The following is a 24,066-nucleotide window of genomic DNA, read 5'->3' as shown; positions in this document are numbered from 1 at the left end:
GGCTTTGCCTCTGACTTCCTTACCTAGCTAACTTGTCAGCCTTCAAGGTGAGGTTAAAGGAACGACAGGGTGCGATCACCCCACTCCACTGTGAAGCCATCACCTCCTTTCCAAATCTAGTAGCACATGACAAGTATCCACAGCTAAATGCAGAAGAGCTAAGACCACGTCTTTGTGTCACTCATCGCAGCCATGTTCCTACTTCAGTGCGTACCAATCCAAGTTCTGAAAATTTTTCAGTGTCTCCAATTACCTCAAATAATATTGTAAAATTATCTACCTTTTTTCTTAAAACAAAATTAAGTTATGTCACTTAAAATTTAAAAATGAAAATTTGCTTTAGAACAATACGAAAAGGTAAGTTGTGAAATTAATAGCCAATATGTTTTCAAAACCACCTCCCTATGTAGCTGTGGAAATGCTGGTTTGAGGTGGAATAATGTTAATAACAACAGCTACCACTTTTGTGTCTTTACTATTGATCAGGCACAGTTCCAAAAGATCTAATCTTTTTGTAAGTTATAAAATCGGTTCTCTTTGGACACATTTAAACTTTATTCGGTAACGTTAGAATAAATACCATGCCTTTGACGGCTCCACAGAATGCAGAACTAAAAATACTTGTTAAGTTAATGAGTACTCAGGGGTTTTTAAAGCTGAAGTCTAAATTCTAGGATGGGGAAGGCATATGGTGTCGAGAAATTTTAACTGTATAAGAGACGAGGTCCTCCCCTACGTGTCCTTCTTCTCCTCCTTATTCGCTGCCATACCTCCAGGGCAGCAACAGGACAGCTGGATGCAAGGTACAGGTCCTCAGCCAGGCTGAAATCCTCAGTAAACATGGCAAGATGTCCTGCCAGAAGATTGTACTCCTCTATTCCCTACAAACAAAAGCAGTTTGAATGAGAAGAAATGCAAGGCTTTAAGTTTTTTAAAACTTCCTACTAATAGGAAGTGGTAATGTTCTATCAATTAACTTGTTTATGAGTTAATTGATAAGAGATTAAGATTAACCAGAGAAATTTAAAATGTTTGAATACCACTGAAATCCTAATTCTTATAAGATGCTGTTTACCTTTATTCCTTCCAAGGACATCACCATGCCAACATTTCCAATTTTACGATAAACACGGATTGCAAAGTCCACTTCCATGTGACGTAGACAAGCTCTGGCCAACTCATTCCAGGCAGCATGATCATTAAGGATCCTGCATATTTCCCAAGCATCAGAAAACCTAGGATTTCAATATATAAGCTCAATCTGGGAGCTCTGCTTGTCCCCAGTAGGCAATTTTCAGATCATATATAATTTAATGCTATGCCCCAAATTTTACAAAATATTTCTCATCTGTAACCATCATTTCCAAGTTATGAAAAACTACATAAACTTTTCTTCCTTTTTTTATATGGATTTTTTTTCTTGAATTTCTTTTATTAATCTAAATCTACTCTGGGTAACCACCCTCCCTCATTAACAACTCATTCTATTCCTTCTTTCCTCCTTTCTTTATCTTTGGTTTACTTCACACAAGGTAAAAAATATTTTTGTTCTCACATAAGTCTAATGAAATTAGTACTCTATTGCTCTAAATCTGGAAGCTTAATTCAGGGGTCAGCAAACTATGGCCCAATAGCCAAATAAAGTTAGCTGCCTGTTTCTGAAAATAAAGTTTGAGTCGAATGCAGCCCATTCATTATGGACTGTCTCAGCTATTCTTGTGCTACCACAGCCAACTTGAATAGCAGTGACAGCAACCCAATGGCCCTTAAAGCCTAAAACATGTACCATTTGCCGATCTCTGGTTTAAAACATGTCATAAATGCCAATTAAACACTTCGTGGAACCTTTACATTCGTTAATATATTACACCTATCCATCCATGTCCCAATGCATTTTTCCAACCAACACACATTTACTGAGCATCTATTATGTGCCAGGAAGTGTGTGTGCTTAGAACCAAGGTACAAAGATCAAATACAGTCATTGTCCTTCAGGCGTCATCACTGGCAAAAGTGAAGACACAGATAAGTAAACAGAGGACTGTAACGACAGAAGTAATCGAGTGCTTATATGAATCTTTGTGTTAAGTACTCTGTATACATTTTCTCACTGGATTACCCTAACAATCCTATCCACTATATATGAGGTGTGACTGAAAAATACAGTGAATGTTTAAATTTTAAAAAGTTATTATTACAGTAAAAGACACATTGCCATTGATCCCCCTCAAAATACTTCCCCTCACTTCAAACACACTTCTCCCATTGTTCTTGCCACTTTCTGAAGCAGTTCTGGAAGTCCTCTTTCATGAGTGTCTAGTTGTGCTGTCGTGGCTGCCTCGATGTCCTAAATCAATTCAAAACATTGACTTTTCATGGTCATTTTGACGTTGGGGAAGAGCCAGAGGTCGCACAGTACCAGATCCAGTGAATAAGGTAGATGGGGATACACCGTAATGTTTTGACAGAAATTGCCGTACCATCAGTGATATGTGACACAGAGCCTTTCCATTGTGATCATAAAATACGGTGAATGCTGTTGCCGAGTGTCATCCAATGGAAAGGTAGGGATCTGCAATATGGGAAGCGGAGCGTTGAACCTTAGTAACAATGTGTGACAAGTTTCAACTTGTTCGATGCAGTAAGTAGGGCATGAGCTATGATTGAGAGAAGGTTTTAAAGTGTGTGGTAAATCATCCTCCATCATGACAACACTCTGTGTGACACATTGCTTCTGGTATACAGCAATTTCTGTCAAATAAAAACATTACGGTGTGTCCTCATCCACCTTATTCACCAGATCTGGACCCGTGCAACTTCTGGCTCTTCGCCAAAGTCATAATGATTCAGGACATCGAGGCAGCCATGACAGCACAACTAGATACTCACGAAAGAGGACTTCCAGAACTGCTTCAGAAAGTGGCAAGAATGATAGGATAAGTGTGTTCAAAGCAAGGGATGGTGTTTTGAGGGGGATTAATGGCAATGTGTCTTTTACTGTAATAATTTTTTTTTATTTAAACATTCACCATATTGTTTGATCACACCTCATATATTCTCCTTTAGAGATGAGGAAAGTGAGGATTCGAGGCCTTAAAGTCACAAGTCACGCATTGGAAAGTGGTAAAGTCACATAGTAAAGCCGAAGTTCTCTAAACCACTTATAAACTGTATCCTTGCTCTGAGGCAGCACAAGAATGTCAGTAGGCAGGGGGCTTCAGGAAAGGCTTCCTGGAGGAGGGGAGGGCTCCACTGCACGGTGAAGAATGAGGAATTACTACATACAGAGAGAGGAGAAGGGCATTCCAGGAAGAGAGAGCAGCATGTGCCAGGGCAGACAATCATGAAAAATACTGAATTCAAGCAGCCAGTGGAACAGAGAGGGAGTGGAGGAGTGTGGACAGCTGGGACTGGTATTAAATCATCAATGCCCAGTATGTAAGGCTGAGGTCCCTTTAGAGTAAAGATTTCTTCCTAAAGGCAATGGGAAGTCACTGAAAGATCTTCAGAAGTGGAATGACAGGATCAGAGTCACATTTCCAAATGTGTGTGGAGAATACTTGCAGATGAGGTGGTTATGAGGCTATCAGTAGAGAGAGCAGTCAGAAGTGGTTACATTATAGGACATTAAGAGTTAAGACTTGGAACATGGGAGTAGGAAAGAATCCAGGGTGTGTGTGTGTGTGTGTGTGTGCGCGCGCGTGTGTGTGCGCGCGTGCACATGCATGTGTGTGCATGTGTGGCGTGCACATGCAGATGGTATGTGTGGTAGGGCATGTGCATGCATGATTAGTACATGGGAAGAAAAGGGAGCTAGGAAAGATAAGTTGTCTTAAACAGGGCACGTTTGAGGAGCTCATGGACCTCCAACATATGACTGGTGTAAGTTGGAGTTGAAGACACACATTCTGGAGTCAGCCTCACAGATGGTATTGAAGCCATGTAAGTAGAGGAGATTCACTCAGGAGAATAATTAGAGTGAGAAGAGAAGAAGGAAGCTCACGGGACCCTCTGTGAGAAACAGCAACATTTAAGGGATGGTCAGAGGAATTAACCACAAAGGAATTCAGTGATCCTAAGACATAACAGAAAGAACAGGAAGAGGAAACCTCAATCAAGGCAAATCAAACTTTATGATGATGAAACTAAGATACTGTTGAAATAAGTGGGTTCATTAGAATTTCATAATAACTGCGCTAGTTGGGTGATTAGAAACCTTTTTGTTCTGAGGGGCTTTTCTTGGACTAAAACACCAATATTCTTACATTATGACTTCTTTCAGAATTTATACACATTCTCACATCCATTATCTTATCTGAGCCTCACAATAATCCTGTGAAGTAAACAAGGTAAATACTGTTATCTCCATCTACTTTAATAGGAAGTTGACCTTTAAAATCACAACAGCAAATAAGCTCCATGAGAAGTGTTCAAAACCCTACCTTTTCAGCATTAAAGTCTGTGCCAGCATTTGTCTCAGTTCATTAGGCCCCACATTTTTTAAACTGTGGAGGAAGCTGTGAGTGCCAAGGTGGATGTTGTTTATTTTTCCACTCTGTGTCTGGCAGGTCAGCTCTCCATTATACAACAGCAAAGGTTTATGAGAGAAGGGAATTTTGGTGCCACCAGCCAAAATGACCTTGGATCCTATAAAACAGACATCTTAATGCTGAAAGTTAATACTCAGCACAAACAGCAGAAAAGAATGTTTTAATTTCATTGCAATGGACATTTCTTTATCAACAAATGTACGAGAAAGTAATTCAGTACCTTGTATAGTGCCCTTGTGAAAGACGTAAGTGTATACCTTGTCATCATCATAAGCAACAAATACACCTTTATCCATGGGCCAGTTTTCCCAAAGAACACCTTTAATGGTCGGTGAAAAATCTGGAATCTCATAGGTGGTACCATTAACCTACAAAACAGGATTTACAGATTTGCCCCAAGTCTGTACATAAATCATCATTTGCCATCGTGGGAGCCTGTATGTAGCCTTAGTTGGCATAGCTTACTAACCTATTTTCAACCCAACAGTGCTCTAACCATAATAGGAAGGAAAGATTTTTTTCCCATTTTCTATACTATGTCTAGCTTGAAAAAAACTGTAGTTAAATGGCAAATCAAAGGTTTTACGTAGAATTTGGTGAATTTGCAGGGAAAACTACAAGCCTGAACACACAGCTTCAGGTTAAGGAAAAAAAAAAGCTGAAGCTGCTCAAGATGACAGAAATTCACAAACTATGAACACTTGTGTTTAGAAAATTTTCAGTAATACTGAACATAAAAATACTCCAGCTAAAGAAGAAACATAACTTAATTCATATATGATTTGAAATTTAAATAAATTCCACTGGGTATGTTTTATTTCAAAAACTTCTCTACAGTGCATTTTAACAAACATAAAATGTACTGTTACAGTAGTATAAGCTATTAAAAAAATAAATCCACACATTCATGTGAACTTGGGCAGATAGGCGTATATAGATCTTGAATGTAGAGCTGAGAAATACCTACTTTCTCCCTAATCTATCTACCTCTAAAAATAATGAAATACAAAATTTCTGCAAATAAGCACTAATACTATAGCACTGTGCTGTCCAGTACAGTAGCCACTATCTAATATCCACATGTGGCTACTGAGCATTGAAATGTGGCCCGAATTAAGTAAGATGTGCAAAAGTATAAACTACACACTGGGTCTCAAGGAGTTTAGTGTCAAGAAAGAGTATAAAAGATCTCACAAATAATTTTTTATATAGATCATATACTGAAATGATAATACTGGGTAAAATTAAATATATTAAAATGAATTTCACTTGTTTTTTTTCACCTTTCTTAGAAAATGTGGCTAGTAGAACATTTAAAATGATATATGTGATTCAAATTATATTCCTATTGGGTAGTGCAGCTTACCAGGTATTGTACTAATTACTTATATATGTAATCTCATTTAATTCTAACCTCACACTCTACAAGACAGGTATTAATTATTATTATGCCCATTTGCAGATGAAGAAACTGAGCCACAGAGAAGTTTGCCCAAAGTCACACAACTAGTAAGTTGAAGAGCCAGGATTTGAACCCAGACAGTCTGGCTCCACAGTCCATGCTTCTAACCACTATGTTATACTGACTCAGTTTGCAACGATGACATCATTGCCAGTGGATTGGTGGTAGAATTTTCTTTAAAAGGCTGCTTATTGTGTGGCAGACACTGAACTAAAAGCTTTATGTGCATCATCCATTTAGTTTTTACACAATAACCTACAAAGTATTCATTTTATAGACGGGGAAACTGGGAATCCAATCAAAGTGAGAGCTCATACCACTGATGCCATTTGCTGGCTGTGTGACCTTGGACAAGTACTTATCTTTTCCATGCCTTCGCTTCTTCACCTATAAAATGGCAATAATATGAGTATTTATTATTGCTGCTGCTGTAAGGATTAAAAGAGATGCCTGATATATGTAAAGATTACTCAGCACAGAAATATTGGTTGTTATTATTACTAATCTTATATCCAGTTCTGTCTGTCTGTCTTTAAAGTCCATGCACTTAACTACTACACTCTACTGCCTCTTTCCAGGACAACATGTTCATGAACTTTCTAGAATACATCACAAGTCATCCTTTACGGGCATATAAGGAGTAATGGGGTATACAGGTTGTTTTATTAGAGCATGCGTAAGAAAAATGTCATCTCTCCCGATTTTAATGTACAAAATGAGTCACTTCCTTACTATCTACACAGTGAGGGGAAAAATGGGTTGAATAAACATACATGTGAAGGGAAACTGCAAGTAAATATAAGAATTTTAAAGATGAATGGTTGCAGTCTGAATAGTTATATATTTTCATATATGTACATCACAGGAATAATGTTTCTCTCAAATGTTCTGAAATTGAGTGGAAAATTCAGCTGCAATAGTAGCACACTATAACAGGGTGGGTGTTAGAATCAATAAATTGCACAGCACTCTGGTCAAGGACCCAAGGGCCTTAGCATAGCCTCCTCCTGTGTCTGAGGCCACGGGGAAGACTCTGTACCACAAGCTGTCCTTTACCTTCTCTGTCAAGCTGTCCCTACTCATGGAAAAAACTGGGTATTATTTAAAAGAGGAATTTATTCCTGTGGGTACCACACTGATATCTTGCCCAGCCACCTAAAATTCTAACCTACCAATGAGATCCCAACTTGGATAAAAGCAAACACCCATCCACATGGTGGGTTAGGGAGAGCCTGTGCTCTCCTGGACTCATTCTTTGGTGTAGATTTTGCTCTACCAGGGCGTTTCTTCTTAACACCTAATCAAGTTGCAGGTTAGAGCTGGAAAAGAGAATGGGGATGATCAGCAACAAGTGAGATAATTCTAGATCTTGAGGGGCTGAAGGGTGGTAAAGAGGTAAAGAGGGCAGGGCTTTAACTAATACCCGCTAACTAGCGACCCTGTGCACGACAGCATGTCTGGAAAACTCATCTCATTGAAACCTCATCCCAACCCCATGAGGGAGGTCATATTAACCTCTTTAACAGAAATTATCAAGGAAAGGAAAACTGTAAAAGAAAAAAGAGAATCACATCAACTTATTCAGACCGGTCTCTTTGCCCTTTCTCCAGCAGTCAGACCCCAGTTCTGACTAACTCCTGTCAGATACCTGACGTACCTTCCACCCTCTGTGAATCCTGTCTAAGCAGCCATTTCCACCTGTGGCGAACCCACACAGGGGAAGCGAAGCAGCTCTAATGCATTATACCCTGTTACAGAAAGGAAATCTGTACAAGACTGAATTTCCTTAAGTAGAGGGAACTCAAGGTTGTCTTTATATTTGTTATTTTCCTCACTTGTGTTGTGATTGGGAGACAAATAGGTTAAGTAAGAACTAGCACATTAGGAATTTTGCATAAATAATCCAGTCACTCCTGTAAAAACCTGTTATATTTGTCAAAGAAAGAAAGAGAGAAAAGAAAAGAAAATGACGGGAAGAGAAAGTAAGAAAGGGAGGAAAGGAAGAGAGAGAGAAGGAGAGAAATAGAAGAAAGGAAATCTGAGTACCTAGGAAAGTGAATAGTGAGGGGAAAGCTGTCTTCACTGAATTGTATCTTCTCCAAGGAGAAGCACAGACACCTGGAACAGGTGTTATTAAGGTCAAGAGCAGCTGCAGGCTATGTGAACTGTGTTCAAGAACATACTAAGTCACTAACTGAAATAAATTTAAAAAATGGTCCTAAATCTATTTTCAAAAAAGTTAAAGGTGTGTAAAAATAAGAGTAACTGACTCTAAGAATGGGTCCATCTGTATTGAATCATCTAATACAAAAATACCTGTTCGTTGTGTCTAGGACCTTTAAGGGAAGAAGAAACTCAACTGAGGTGGGCAGAAAGGACAGGGTAGAGTCCCAGCCTACCTTATTACATATCTGGAGAGAAAAGTCAGGTACCTGAGGATATATTGTAATACTGAACAGTCAATATGTTTAAAAGTGGTACCGGTAACTGTTTCTTCCCTAAAAAAATCTCTCTGGGGCTGAAAAATTGCAGAATGGAAAAGTTTTCTTGATGTGACTAGTCATGAAATAGATCACAAACATGGAATCACAAATATGATGACAAAGTACTATAATCCTTGACTCTGTTTATGACAAAATGATTTTATATATAAAATATATTTTACAAATACTTTTGTTCATATGTTGCATTTTTTAAAAACAAGCATTTAAAAACATTTCTAGACTTACGGGACAGTAGACAAATCCATCACTTTTTTCATCAATGAAAACTAATCTGGTCCCATTTGGGTCAGGAAAAATCTTTTTCACACTGACAGGATGTCGATAATCATCAACAAACTGCCAATCTTCAACGTAGAAATACTGAATGACACCAGTCTACAAAATAATGCAGACATAGAAATATAAAAGGTTGTCAAGAAAACACTGATTTTCAGCGTTCAACATACTTCCTAATTTGAAGAGGAAAAACAAAAGTCATATTTTTGATGCAGGAAGAGTCTAAGAATATTATATATGCCAGGTAGAGACCCAAGAAAATAAGTAAAATGAGAATGTACATGTGATTCAACAGTCTATTAATTCTAGCTTTCTTAGTGATATTAAAGCTTAATTGAGTTTCAGATTTTCCACTGGCAGGAAATACCTCTAAGTGTTTGAGTAACTTTCAAATCATTTTATTTTAAATATTTGTGCTGTTAATAGACAAACTCTAAAATTAAGTTCAAAATAAAACCAAAAAAAACCACCTGATACAATTAATTGTATTTCTATATATTAGCACTGAACAAGTAGACACCAAAATTTAAAAACACCACTTACAATCATTCAAAAAATAAATCTTGCTCAATGTCCTCATCTCTAAAACTTCCCTCCTTATTTTACAGAGTTACTGAGATAAGTGAGATCAGGCTTTATAAACTGTTATGTGTCACACAAATGTATTGTATTTACTGTTATTTACCATGTCACTCATGTTTACCTGATACATGAGACCTACCCTACTGGTGTATATTAGCACAAAGACTATTTAGGTCAAACTTCAAATTATAAAGTTTCTCTTATGGCAATAAGCATATTTGTTTAAATGCTCTTTTTAGAAAACAATTTAATGTGTGAAAATATAACCTTTGAAACAGTGAATAATTGTTTTTCTAATGGGGAAAACAACATGTTTTCTACCAACCTCACTAAATTCTTTTAGAGACTGAACAAGATAACAGGTATGATATGCTCTGAAAAATCTTTGAAAACTTTTTATAAATATAAGATGCTATTACTGTAACTATGCTTTATGTCCATGTGGCTAATGTAATATAGAGAGGTATTGGTGGTTCAAAAGACTGAAATACTGAAGTGGGATTCTCAGTATTCTGTTAATACTACTATTAAATTCCTGCTAAATGTAGGCACTGGAGATCTAAAGGTGAAAGAGGTATCTTATGTTCATCATCAAATTAAATCATTAAAGCATCTAGATAAAGAAAAATGGGCCTTGCAGAGGTTAAATGGGAGCTAGCAAGTTAAATAACTAGTATTTGAGCCCAGATTTTCTCGACTCCAAAGTTCGTTTGTTGTTTTTTTTTGCTATGCCCTCAAAATTGTTTATAATCACAAAAGCACTCAATAACTGGCAAATCAAGCCACCTATGTGCTCCACATAAGTGTATATTTGTATGTTTATATTATAATTATACATATATTTATATAATGCATATTTGTATATGTTTATGTATACATAATAAATATATATTACCAAGTACAAATTAGAACTTGCCCTCTATTCTGTATGAAAAAAGACAATACGTACATCTGTACCATAGATGAGGAAATCACCAGTTAAGGCATGACATAAAATACGGCACTTATCATCCACTGCTGGGAAAAGTCGAGTCTCACGTTCTTCTTGAGCATCCAAGATTTTACTTTCTATCTAAAACATAAAGAAGAGTGGCTCATAGATTTATCTGAGTCAACCTGGTCTGCAACATCGAGGAGAGGGTCTTCCAGTTAAGCTCAACTGAACACTCAGACTGACCAGACTACTGCAAACCAGCTGACTCGGACACATATCAGGCAGGAACCACAGTTTGCTGGCAGAGCAGCATTAGACAACACTCTTCCATGGGAATAGTCTTTAGTTATCTAACAGCTCATCTCTTTGGTTTCCCAGAAGCAGAGCCAGGAAATACATGTGGGAGATGTCCTGGTATAGAAACCCCATATTCTTGGAGCCAATACCTCTTGAGCAACTCAAGAGAACAGTTTCAAGGACCCCACAAGCGACATGCCCAAGTGTAGGAGTCAACGCATTCCAGGAGCCCAGACGTATGGTGTTCCCAGCAGTTTTCCTATATAGTTCATTTATAGTTTCTAGATGCTGTTTACCAACAGGGTCATTTTTACTGTAAGCACTATTGCAAGTAGCACAGTTGGTAAACTGCCAGGATTCTTGGGAACAGAGCCAGAAAGTTAACTGAACATCTCATGCAGAAGCGTAAAGGGTTTTGTTAATCTTTTATCCACACACCTGGCTTTCTAGCTAGTTACACATGGTTACTTCCTGGGCAAAGTTCTTGATAATAAGACATTAGGATGTTCATCAACATCACGTAATTGAGCAGGCCTCCAGGGCATGAAAATCATCCTTACCAAATGTAACTGCACTTTGCCTTCAAAAAGTGCAGCAGCATAGTCAGAATGAAGGCAAACACTGGCTACTGTCCCCAGATACTCCACATCTTTCAATTTTTTAACACCTGTAGCAATTTTTTAAAAAAACACATTAAAACATAAATAAAATTATATAAAGATTTGAAAATAATTTTAAATGTGTCCTTTGCAAGGAAATATTGAACCTAAAATTTTTATTTTATCCATTCTAAAGAAAATCTTAGTTGCCATATAACATATAAATGTCTTCAGGAATTCCATACTGGTTCACATGAAACAAATAGAAAACAAAATCACATACAAAACAACCAAAAAGTAAACCTTAGTGACAATAAGCTTAATGGTGTGTTCTATCTGAGGATAATTCTCAGCTTTGCTCTGTTCCTGAGGGATATCTGACCTCGAGTGGGGGGAAGGGGAGAAGAAAAAGGGGAAGAAAAAGCAAGGCTCCCTTCAGATGCTGTTGGTCATTATTCAAACCGTAAACATGGGGGAGGGAAGCAGCTTTTATTAAGTACCTACCAGACCAAGGAGTGCCTAAGAAAGTTATTATGCAAAGACAGATCACATATTTTATTCAACTGTCCACATGACCCCTTACAAGTAGAAGAATCCTCATTTTCCAGATAAATAACCCAAGGTTCACAGGGATAAAGAATTTGTCTAGAGTCATCTAGCTAAAAGAGGCAGACGGGACATGTGAATCCAAGGCTAGACTCTGCCCTCTGTACCACGCTGTCTTTATTACAAAGGTAAAGAACAAAACTGTTCCAAAAATTATGCAAATTTTTAGAGGATTCGATTCACAAAATCTTTTAAACTAAGAAGGAGATGTTAAAAGAAAAAAGTGAAAGACTTGGTCTTTAAAGAAATTTTCAGTGCTTCCCAAATAAGAACAGAAATTATATGCTAGATAAAAAAACAACTGGATTTAGACTTGCCATTCTCTCCAAGGACATAAAACCAAGCTCGATTATTCATTCCCACTGCCAGATGATAAATTCCTACCGCCACAAAGTTGGGTTCCACATCAACAGAAACCACGATCGGTAGCTGCTATAACATAGAAAAGTAACAGTAGTCAATCAAATGCTAAAACGGTTTTGATTTTACTAATAAATAAAAATAACACCATTTTCATACTCCTTCCACAGGGTTGGCAACTGTGACCTCAAGGAGGGAGGTGAGATATGCAATCCTTGTGCTGCAGGCATCCCCCAGTACAGGAAGCTTGGTCAGGAAAACATGGAGTGAGCCCCTCTGGGTAGACAGTGCCAGCAACTGGCCATCATCTGTCCAGGACAAGGTGCCCAATCCTGAAATAATTAACAAAATAAAGGATTATTCAAAAACAAATATACTGTGGCAGGCAAACAAGCAAATATTTTCACTTAAGCTATCAGAGGCATAAAAATCTTCAAATGTTTTCTTTAATAGTTTAAGTCGTCTTTATTTGAACCAGGAAATTCACCATGGATTGGCATATGAACATGAGCAATGATCTCCATTTAATATTGGTTCAAAGGGAAAGTACATAAGAATTTAGATTTTACTATTGAAATTGGGATAAAATTCACTATAAATCTTTGGATCAAACTGAATTTATATTCTTTTGGTCAAGGAGTATGACTCAACATAATTACTAAAATAAGGAGGCTATTTTAGAGAACACTAGTGAAGGGTGTTCATTTTATTCCTCCTACAATGAATGCAAATCATACAATAACAAACACATTATTCTCTGTTATTGGAAATGATAAAATGTCAATCTGCTTCAAAAAAATCAATACCTTTATTTTCATCATCCAGGTTGATTATAGCATACATGTCTTTTAATTCTGCTAAGTCATGGATTTTAATGCTGAAAAATAAAAAATAAAATTAAATGAGCTGTAAGTAAAATTATTTTTGTTCACAAACAATAAGTGATACATATTTAATTTTTTATAGTCTATTCATAATCAGACATTATAATTTTTGCTTTCAGCAGCCACATATATGTTAAAGATCTCAAAAGAAAAAAAAGTCTATTATATTTACCTATTTACCATTTCTGTTGCTCTACCTTCATTCTTGATGTCCCACATTTGTCATCTGTTTTCTATCTAAAGAACTTCCTTCCATAATTCTTTTAGAGCAGGTCTGCTAGCAATAAATTCTCTTCATTTTCCTTCATCTGAAAATGTTTTTATTTCCCCTTCATTACAGATGGATATTTTCACTGGTATAGCATTTCAGCTGACAGTTCTTTCGGTACTTTTAAGAATGTTGTGACACTTTCTTCCGGCCTCTGTGGTTTATGGTGAGAAATCTACTGTCATTCAAAAAGTTGTTCTCTGGCCACTTTCAAGAGTTTTTCTTTGTCTTTAGTTTTTAGCAGTTTGTTTATGATGTATCTGTAACTAGATTTCTTTGGATTTATCCTTTTGGGGATTTGCTGAGTTTGTACAATATATACAGGTTTATGTCTTTTGCCAAACATGAAAAGTTTCCAGCCATTCATTATTTGATACTTTAATGACACAAATACTTTTTGGTATTGTTTCACGGGTCCCCCGAGGCCTCTGTTCATTTTTATCTCAGTCTGTTTGTTCTCTGTTCAGATTAGATATTTCTATTGATCTATCTTCAAGTTCACTGACTCTTTACTGTGATTTCCACTGTTAAGTACTGCATTAAATTTTTCAGTTCTTAAATTTCCATTTAGTTCTTCTCTCTGTAAGTCCTATTTCTTTTCTGAAACCGCTTCCATGTGTTTTGATAATGAGAGCCCTTACCTCTGAAAGCATTTTTATAATAGCTGCTATCTTTATTATCTTGGCATTGGCGTCTTTCAATTGCCTTTTCCAACGCAAGTTGGTATTTTCCTCATTCGTTTGTATGTCAAGTAATTTGGGGCTAGATTCTGGACGTTTTGAATATTACATTAGGAGAGTCTGTGTCTTGTTTAAATCCCATGGAGAAGGTTATTTATTTTGTAAGCAGGCAATCAACCCAGTTGGGTTCAGGCCACAAGTTTCACCCAGCCTTGTTTCAATGTCAGTTCCACTTTCCAAGCCTGTGCAGAGGTATTTGGATATATTCCTGTATGGCCCAATCAGTGGCCAGTGTAGGACCTGTGCTATTATCTATTCTTAGTTCAGTTCTCAAAGTCTTTGGTATGTGTTTACAATGAGATACACATACGCCACTCAAAAGTGAACCTGGGAGTTCATAAATATCTTTATAGGGCTCTTTTCCAGAGCTTCTCCCTCTCTGGGATGTTCCTGGTATTTTTCCAGTTTCCTAAAGCTCCCCTTTTTGGTCCTCCAGGTGAAAAGCTGCGGCTCTAGTTACCGTGCTCTGCCTTGTAGCTGCAGCGAAGCAGGGGAGGACAGAGAAAAATAAGGTTTGCCCTGTCTTCTTGGCATCGCAGCTTCTCCAACAGGAGAGGAAGGTTATCCTTCATCCGCATTGTAGCTGCCTGGGGGTCCTTGCTGCCATTGCTGTCCCTGCCATGGTGAGAATGCTTGGTAGCTGGGACATGAGACAGAAGAAAGAACATCAGGGGGATTTCCCCACCTCTAAGTGTTAGGAGTTCTCTCCTGCAACTTGAGCCTGAACTAGAGTACTCCCCTCAGAGCTCCTCTGTCCATACTCTGGTGCCTACTTCCAGATGTTGGGCTGCCGTAAGTCCTGAGACTGGAAGACAAATGCGAGACTCACCACTGTTTCAGTCGTACTTCAAATTCTGCTTTCCTTTGTCAATCTGCTACAACTCACTTCTCAGAGTCCTGAAATAGATGTTCCATGCCTTCTGTCCAAGTTTTATGGCTGTACTCAGTGAGAGAGATAGGGTAGAGTGCTTACTCCATGTTACCCAGGACTGCCTATTTTAAGATTGATTTTCAAGCATATTCAATTTCAGGTTTTGCATTGATTTTCAAGTATATTCAATTTTAGTATTTCAGGTTTTACCTGAAGTAGAAGTCTTAGAAATTTTCAACTGAATCACAAATGTCTATCCTTGCCCTGTCCAGGAGGCACCATCAGCTCTCCTTCAACCAGGTGTTCTAGGAATGGGCTCCAGGTAGAAACACCTCAGGCTGAGAATGTCCGCGGTAAAATGCCTTTTCAGAATGCCGAAACCTTCAGGATGCCGACCCACCATTACAGGAAGGCTTACAGCAGTGACTCCAGACCCACCTCACGGTGCTTTGTGTCCACACAGCAGGCTCCGCCACAGTTCAGCACGGAGTGCGGGGATGGATCAGTGTGACCTGACCAGGTCAAAGGCCACCGAGTACCTTGACTGAACACAGAGATGCCTGCGGAGGTCCTGGGGACTTGACGTTGGTCATCCTTCATGCCGGCATTCTTTGAGCCATGCCAGCATCTGTCCCTAGCGGCCTCATCCCTCCTGATCTGAGGGAAGGCAGGAGCCAGCACTGTGGGACAAGAGGCAGTGAGGGCCACTGATCAGGCAGGGCTCTGTGTCCTCTCCCTACAGGCGGGGCTGATCAGTAACTTTGGCCTCTGGTTGCTCTTGCACTGGGGTCTACTGCATTCCTGGGGAGGCTGTGGGCAACAGGGTGTCACCTAGGCTCTATTTCTAGTGACCACTCATGTCCATATCCAATTTGGGCACGAAGATCGTTCGTTACCTCTGCAAGTGAGCTAGACTCCAAGACACGCTGCAGAGCAGATGAGACTGGGGGCTGAACCCTGTGGCCTCAGCACCAGGGAAAGACCATGGCACTGGGGACATTTGGACATTTGCTCTAGAGCAGGAAAGAGAGGTCATGGTGAAGGGAAGGTTCTCAGTGAGCTGGGATGGAGGGGTCAAGGGGGTGTCTCTGAGGCCCAGGGAAGCAGTGTTGGGACGAGAGAAGGAATGGGCTGGGGGTCAGGATGGGAACAGCCATGCAAAGGATGGGGCAGCCTTCGGGTCCACTGCCAGAAGATAGGAGCCTCCGGGCGGCAGCCTGTGCCTTTGAGAACCTGTGTGTGCCGAGCTTGGAGTTCGCTGTCTCCTGGGTTCTTCCTCACAAACTGCAGCTGCCTGTTCAGGGAACCACCGGGTGGTCTTCTTCTTGACCAGAGTCACCCCAGGATCCAGGCTTGGCTACAGGGGTGGGGCTGATGCTGCTCCCCAGTCACCAGCAGATGCCACACACATGGGTTTCTGAGGACTGAAGTTGCCATCCATGGGGCACACACGCAGGGGTCCTCACCCCCAGTGCACACTTCAGCCTTAGTACTGGGAGTGCCCAGTGTCGGCTACACGCAGCCCTCCACAGGAGCCCATCACACCACACGTGCCCTGTATCATACATGTGACCCGTGTCACGGTGGCCTTACCCACATGTCATTCTGATTTTGTTTGTTTTTAGTGTCCATGTCTCTTGGTTTTAGTATGATTTTTCCTGATGAGCTTGAGCACTCGGTATACTGGCATTCCCCTTGGTGGAAACTGTCCTTGCCCACGTACCTGGTGGCTCGAGGTGGCCTCTGGGCCGTAAATGTTGTAACACACAACTGGTGTTCTTGGGCCTGTGGTGGTGCAGAGACTCCCTAGTCTAGTGTTTCCCACTGTTATTTTTATCATCCAGAAATTTAACTTTCTAACTAGTCAAATTTGTTGTACTTTTACTTTGTAATCTCTTTGCTACTTCAGCCCTTACTAAGCAAATGTGCTCGATATCTGGGATGGATGCGGTTTGCTTTCTACTGGTTTCCTGTGGCTTGCTGCCCATGCGTTTCCCTAATGCAGACGCTGCCGCGCGGGTTCCCACGTTACTCTGCAGCTGCCTCCTGCACTCATCACAGTGTTCCTGTCCTACTGACACCTGTTTTCGGCTGTAATAAACGTCTGTCCTGACCCGCTCAAAAAACAAAATTTTTTTTCCAACTGTAAACATGTTCTAAGAGTATAAGAAAGTATGGTTGATAGATTTATTTCAGCTATCAAAGTCTTGCTGAATCTCTTGAATATTCCTAGATAAGCTTTCCTAGGAATTTGTGAATGTACTTACCAGTTATCACCACATGTAGCAGCTTTGTTAAGGGTCTGTGATACTGCAATACTGGTTAGACTATCTTTATGGTCACGAGCCTGAAATATCTCTTGACCAATCTCTCGAATATAAGTGGAAATGACCACAAAAGTTCCACTTGTAAAGCCAATCATGATATAGCCATCACCATACCTATAGCAACAAAGACAATAATAGAGTAAAAGGGAGATTAACAATCATTGGCAATGCAGTAAATGAGCAAGTACTTTAAAACTCAGAAATTAGAGAATATAATTTATCAAGGGCCTATGTGCCAGATAATATGCTAGGTAGTTTCACATACTAAATCACAGTCTGTAATCCAGGATATGTTATATACAGAAGTATTATTTTTAACCTTTTAAATGGCGATTTAAAAGGTTAAAAATAATTGCAAAAACCGCAATTACTTTTGCACCAACTTAATAAAAATGCTACAACCATTTTTAAATATAATTAGTAAGGAAAAACACATGGGTATCTTTCTATAACGAGCTTTTTGTACATACCAACTATAGCAGACAATATTGCCATAGCACTGCTGAAATTCCAGATCAACGGGGTTATCTGGTTCATTCAAGTTAAAAAGAAACAACGTTTTCTTGCCAACCACCACACTTATCTGCCAGAAAAGATTAGGAGATTGTGAATTGAATTACTCAGGACTTCATATAAATACCAATAAGCAAATTCAAAATGCTGAACCTAATTTATAAAACAAGTCAAATTTAGATACGCTAAATGTTATAATTTGTAAGAGAACAATGTGACTAAAACATACATTTTACTAATATACAGTCTGGGATGAACCCTTGGCTTTATATATATCCCATATACCCTCTGAAGTATCCTAAAATAGCTAGGTGGAATAATTTTTTTAAATTCTCTATACTTCTCATTAGAGTATTGTGCAATACACGATTGTAAGTCTGACATAGTTCCATTGAAACTGAATTCATATTCAGAGTATAGAGTCTTCCATCCTAAGAGGTCATTCTGATTTGGGGCCATCTGGGATGACAGCTCCACACCTGGGTAGATATTCCAAACTGGCTTTTTATATCGTCACGCTTTCAATCACCTGCAGGTCATTGGTCAAGGTGGTTGCAATAGTATTCCTCTGTTACGCACACAAGTCAATACCTAACTATAATTCTAAGAGGAGGATGTAATTGTGTTGAGGAAAGAAAAGAGTATATTACTTATTTGGGCTCATTAAGAGTGATGAATATATATAAAAAGAGAAACACTGATGTATTTCCTTGATTCTAAGGTACTATCAATTATAAGTAACTATCAATTTAGTAATTGCTTTTTAAGAAAGAGAAACATTATTTCATTTAAATATATGTATATTGATTATAAAAATTGTCTGGATTTCAGAATGTTAAAATGTGGCAGGGAAAATGCATTTAAGTATTAAAAAAATAAAAACAACAATTTACAGAGCTCTGGTCACAACTGAGAGAGCGAAAATAAAAGATATAGTAATCAATACTTCTTTAGGTACCCCAACTCTTTTTGCTACCCCAAGAATGAGAAGAGCACCATCAACTCTAACAGGAAGATGTCCTCATTTGCAGTGACACCAGGTAACCAGCAGCAGAAAAACCACTTCTAGGCCTGAGAGACTGGGGCCTACATTGATTTAATAAGTGACAGACCATAATTTACTTATCGCTATGGATTCTGAGCCATCCTAGAAAAGGAGAGTATATTCTACAAAATTATCAAAATAATTTGGACATGGATTTGATCTAGAATTCTTACTGTGCTTTCAGTAGCAGAGGTTCGCTCATCGGTCTTCATCATGGAAAACTGCATGTTGCTAGGCTCGTAGCTCACTGATGTCTGCAGGGATAAAAATATTGTCACTATGAATAAACACAACCCTCAAGTTCACTCTAAATGTTAATAAAACAGGTACCTTGCTTTCATTTCTGCTATATGTTAGATAAATAATAATCTGAAATTCCCACTGCTACAAACATCTAGAATTCCTGTATGAAACAGAACACATATCTCATTAAAGATATAGATAAGCTTGAAAGAACGTAAGGAAAATTTCCAAAGACCATAAGCAGAGATCAAACTGAAAACCACAGTGTATGTAAACACTGATGCTGCAGGTATCCAGAGCAACTGGTAAAAGATGACAATAAGGAAGCTCGTTTAACTTGGGCTGAGCTTTGGGTCAGAAAAAAGCTGAAAAAGTTCTTTTCAAATCAAAGACTTTCCTTCCTATCCTCTTTATGGTCTGAGGTTCAGATTTATACTTTGAGTGGTCTAGAAAATCCCTGCTGTATTTGACAAAAACAAATCCAAAGTTTCTTCCAATATTGCAAAAATATGTCCACAGATAAGCCCTGCTGCATATGAGTTCACAAATCAAAATGAGAAAAATCACAAAGAAACCATGTATCAAAGCAAAAGTTAGCAGATCTAAAAATAATAAAATTATCAGAGAGGGATAATAAAATACTTAGAAAATGACTAAAGACATAAAAGACTGATAAATAGAAGAAAATACTTTAAAATAAAATAAGAAATCCAGACAGATTTTTAAAAGAACTACAAAGTACTTTCTAGAAACAAAATATTTTTTAAAATCTCAATGGAATAGACAGAAGACAAATTTGAAGAATAAGTGAACTGATTTGATGAAATTATTCAGAAGGCTACAAAGAATGACAAAAAGAAACTAAGACGAGAAATTAAGAGCTATGAGTAGGTCCAACATATGTCTAACAGATGCTCCAAATGGACAGAATAGAAAGGGAAAAAGGTAATATTCAAAAAGATAATAACTAAGAATTTTCCAGAGTTGATGAAAGACAGCAATCTTCAGATTCAGGAAGCAATCTACAGATTATCTTCAGCAAGATAAACAAAAATAAATCCACACAAGTAACACTAAAATGATCTGCAGAATAGTCAAAAGTCAAAGCCATTCAGAGACAACACCAAGAAAAGCAGTACTTTTAACGTATGTTTTGCTTACCACATGATAACTTAAGCAGTATGTCTAATTCTGGAAGCATACTTCTTAGCAATCAGAAATGAGAAATAGTTATCTTGCATGTAAATAATGGCTGAATGAATGGTAGTGGCTTCCTGGGATGTTATATGGAAAAATATTGTAGGGCCACGTGTTGATTCAATGGAGGAAAAATGCCAGTGTCTACTGATGATGTCTAATATGGATACCAGGGTGGGGAGTTAAGGCATTTGTACTATATATCTACCATTCTAATTCTAAAAGGCACCAAAATACAATGATCAAAATTATAAGGTTTCCAGAAAATCATTTTTACACTAATGCCACTTAATCTTCCTTATGAACCATTTTAGTCATGCTGTGATTCTGCTGAACATGGTTGAGTTACTTACTTTGGCCTAACTTTCAAAACTTTCCAGATACAGGAACCAACTTTCCTTTTCCACCTTATTTTCTATAAATTCTCAATCAAAGCTCACACCTTCAGCAAAGCCAATCTCAAACAAGCCATAAACCAGCTGTAATAAGCTCTTCCTCGTATCTTTGTTCATGCTGTTTTCCTTGGGTTGAAAGACACAGACTGCTAAATGTTTTACAGTAACCACTAAAACAAGGGCACATGGTCACCTAGGTAGACTGAATTTACAGCTTCCCTGGCAGCAGTTAAATGTGACCACTACGTTTTCGTTATATGGTATGAATGGAAATAATAAATGCATTTTCTACATCAGATCCTTTACAAATTTCTTACACGCCACTTCTCTTTCTCCCTTACCTAGGCTGAAATGCAGATGTGGTGCTAGTATGCTAGCTTTAACCATGTAGATGAGGGGAAAATACCTTAGAAAATGGCATAGCAATAAGGTGGAATTAACCTGGGACTCTGCACAACCCTGTGAATCAGAGATACATAGACGACCTGCCTACCTCTCTCTGTTACATGAGAAAGAAAAAGAGGGAAAAACCACCCAAACTACCATATTCTCAGAGCTCTTGTAATTTAGGGCCTAACTGTTACAACAGTTAAGCCTACACCGACTGATTCAGATCGCCTTTTTTTTAAAGATTCACAATACAGCTTTCATTGATCTCCTCCATTTCACAAGTGCTGTAGGATTTGTAAGCTATACCACAAAATTTGGCAATCAATCATAAAAGACCACGTATGTTTTATTATGATTAGTTTTGTCCTCTCAAGAGTAGAGGCCTTCAGTCAGCAGCCTAAGATGGTCACAATGTTCCTCACCTGCTGATTTCCACGCCTTGTTTTAATCCCCATCCCTGCCCCCTTGAGTGTGGGGCTGGATCTAGTGATTCACTTCTAGAGAACAGAATATGGCAAAATGATTTTGAAATCAGGCTATTTATAAAGAGAGTGTGGCTTAGGCTTGAATGCCTACTTGCACGGTTTCTCTAGCAGCTATGTTGTGAAGCCCTCTATGGAGAGATCCATGTAGCAAGAAAACGAGGCAGGTTTCTAGTCAACAAATAGCCAGAGAGGAACTGAGGCCCTGAGCCTAACAATGTATAAAGAACTGAACTCAGTCAACAACTACATGAGAGAGCTGGGAAACAGATTTCCCCCAGTCAAGCCTTCATATGAAACCACAGCCTTGACCGATATGATTGAAGCCTCGTGAGAAAGCTTGAGGCAGAAGCACCCAGCTTAGCTGCATCTGCATTCCTTATCCACAAAAACTGTGAAACAATCAATGTTTACTGCTTTAAACGGCTACGTTTTGAGGGAATCTGTTACACAGTGATAACTAATACAGAGCCATACTTCATATTTCTTCTAAAGTGTATAGCACAGGCTCATGTACCTAGCAGATACTCAAAGAATTTCTTAGTCAGTATTGCTTTAGCAATACTAAATCATAAGACAAGTGGTCTAAAGTGAAATTTTCCCTTTGGTGAGAGAACTATGTAGCTATTGGTAATACAAATTCCCTGAGGAGCCACTAAAGAGCTAATCAATAGGGTTATTTGAACAGTAGTAAAATCTAATTCTAAAATTAAATTTAATTAGGGTTAGTTTGGAAGCAATTTAACAAATCAGTTAAAGGTATGGACTGTAGAATTAGGCAGACATGATTCTGAGTCTAGTTATTAACATTTATATCATAAATATAAATATACTATCTATACAACATTTATATCATATACATATATATATAAGATATCCAAATATACTATCTGACTATAACCACAGCACTAATAATCCATGCTAATAGTACACAATGGGAAATGGCCAAAGGAGGATATTTGGATAAAGCATTCATGTTAAAGAAAAATGTCCTAATACATAAAAAGTTTTTGATGTTTAGAATATGGAGATATTCTATACATATATATCATGTAGAGATTTAAAAAACTGATAGATTAGTTTGAGAGACAAACTTTATTTTAGGTAAAATTTTGAATACATCGGACCAACGTGATGTTACTGTATTACCTGTCTTATTGTGTCACCTTCCTGATTACTAACGGTAATCATTTTATCTTCACCACCTAAAGCAAGCAGATTTTCTGCATTCCAACATCCACATGTGATTCTCTTAGTATGTTTTCCTGAAAAAGAGATGATTTTTGTACAGGCACATGGATTTCTCAAAAAAATAATTTTAAACATCTGTGCTGTCAATCTGAAAGTTTAGGTATACACCACGGAAATTAAACAGACAAGGAATTTAAAATCTCATCAGTTAGTGTCTAAGCAACCTTATTTAAAACCGTTTACCAACTTGTAAATCAAGATAATAGTATAAAAGGGCAACACTATTTTCCAACTTTTCCTGTGGATATGAGCATAGACCCTAACATGAAAAGATCTTCCACTCCTCAACAAGTTCATTTACCACATCAACAAACCTGTAATGATACCTTAAGTAACTCCCAAAGCACTGAAGTCATCATTTCGATATTCAGTCTCATTGTGTGGTGGACTCTACAATCGCAGTTTAGACTATTCACGTGTAACTAAAGGACGCATAATGATTCATGATAACACTGAGGTACAAATATGAATGCTCCTTAGTGAGACTTGTGTTATGTACTGAGTCACTTAGCTAGAGTGCTGTTAGATAACCACTAATATCAGGACGCTTTTTTATTGAGCAATCTAGCCAGTGCAAAAAAAAAAAATCACACTTTGGGGGTCCGGAAATCGCATGCTTGATACTGTGGGCATTTGTCGAAGGTCCTGGGATAGATAACTACTCAAGAGCTCCAAGGTTAATATACAGATTCTGGAGGCAGACTGCCTATATCTGAATAAGTGGCTCCATCACTTACAGCAAAACCCTAAGTTACTTAACTTTGTTATTCCTTAGTCACATCATCCATAAATTGGGGATAATGGTAAGAGCTGTCTCATAAAGCTGAGGACCTAACGAGTTAAAGCACTTAGAAGAGTGTCAGGCATGTAGGAAGTACTACAGAAGTGACAGCTACTTGAGCTGCTACTGAGAGCAGAGACCACATTCATTTTATTCTTTACACTCCTTCTAGAGCCTAATACAGCACCTATATGCAGAAAGCAGGTTCTAAATAGTCGTTGAGTGAGTAGATCCTGAGATAGGAGTGTGCCTGGTGTGTTAGAGGCTCAGCAAGTACGACAGCATGGCGAGTAGAGGAATGGAGGACAGACGAGTATGACGTGAAGTCAGAGTTTGCAGAAACCAGGATGTGCAGGGCTTGGCTGGCCATTGTGAGGACTTTGGCTTTGATAATGGGTAAGATGGAGAGCCACTGCAGAGTTCTGGGCAGAAGGCTCATTCTGGCTGCCAGGCTGAGAATATTCCATAGTGGGGCAAGAGTTGAAGCAGAGAGGCCAGTTAAGAGATTG

At 38.4% G+C, this 24,066-nt stretch overlaps 1 protein-coding gene across 6 annotated transcripts in view; it reads right to left on the bottom strand.

The window, feature by feature from the left end:
* Positions 1-24,066, bottom strand: part of WDR19 (WD repeat domain 19) — a 66,991-nt gene that overhangs the window by 31,485 nt on the left and 11,440 nt on the right. For 2 of the 6 annotated variants that reach the window (XM_074322432.1, XM_074322417.1), the window contains exons 6-19: positions 22,675-22,790; positions 18,992-19,072; positions 17,731-17,843; positions 17,201-17,374; positions 12,977-13,047; positions 12,330-12,502; positions 12,128-12,242; positions 11,166-11,272; positions 10,324-10,446; positions 8,742-8,891; positions 4,771-4,918; positions 4,443-4,662; positions 1,076-1,235; positions 771-881 (exon numbers count right to left, since the gene is read on the bottom strand). In XM_074322432.1, the coding sequence (XP_074178533.1) occupies positions 771-881; positions 1,076-1,235; positions 4,443-4,662; positions 4,771-4,918; positions 8,742-8,891; positions 10,324-10,446; positions 11,166-11,272; positions 12,128-12,242; positions 12,330-12,502; positions 12,977-13,047; positions 17,201-17,374; positions 17,731-17,843; positions 18,992-19,072; positions 22,675-22,790 (1,862 nt within the window). The remainder of the gene's footprint in view (positions 1-770; positions 882-1,075; positions 1,236-4,442; positions 4,663-4,770; positions 4,919-8,741; positions 8,892-10,323; positions 10,447-11,165; positions 11,273-12,127; positions 12,243-12,329; positions 12,503-12,976; positions 13,048-17,200; positions 17,375-17,730; positions 17,844-18,991; positions 19,073-22,674; positions 22,791-24,066) is intronic. The other 4 variants (XM_019741926.2, XM_074322431.1, XM_074322424.1 and 1 more) reach the window with 3 other exon arrangements.

This window comes from Rhinolophus sinicus, linkage group LG02, assembly GCF_036562045.2.
Source record: "Rhinolophus sinicus isolate RSC01 linkage group LG02, ASM3656204v1, whole genome shotgun sequence".
Lineage (NCBI taxonomy): Eukaryota > Metazoa > Chordata > Mammalia > Chiroptera > Rhinolophidae > Rhinolophus > Rhinolophus sinicus.
Note: the sequence above shows the minus strand (reverse complement) of the source record. Positions and strands in the feature narration are given on the sequence as shown.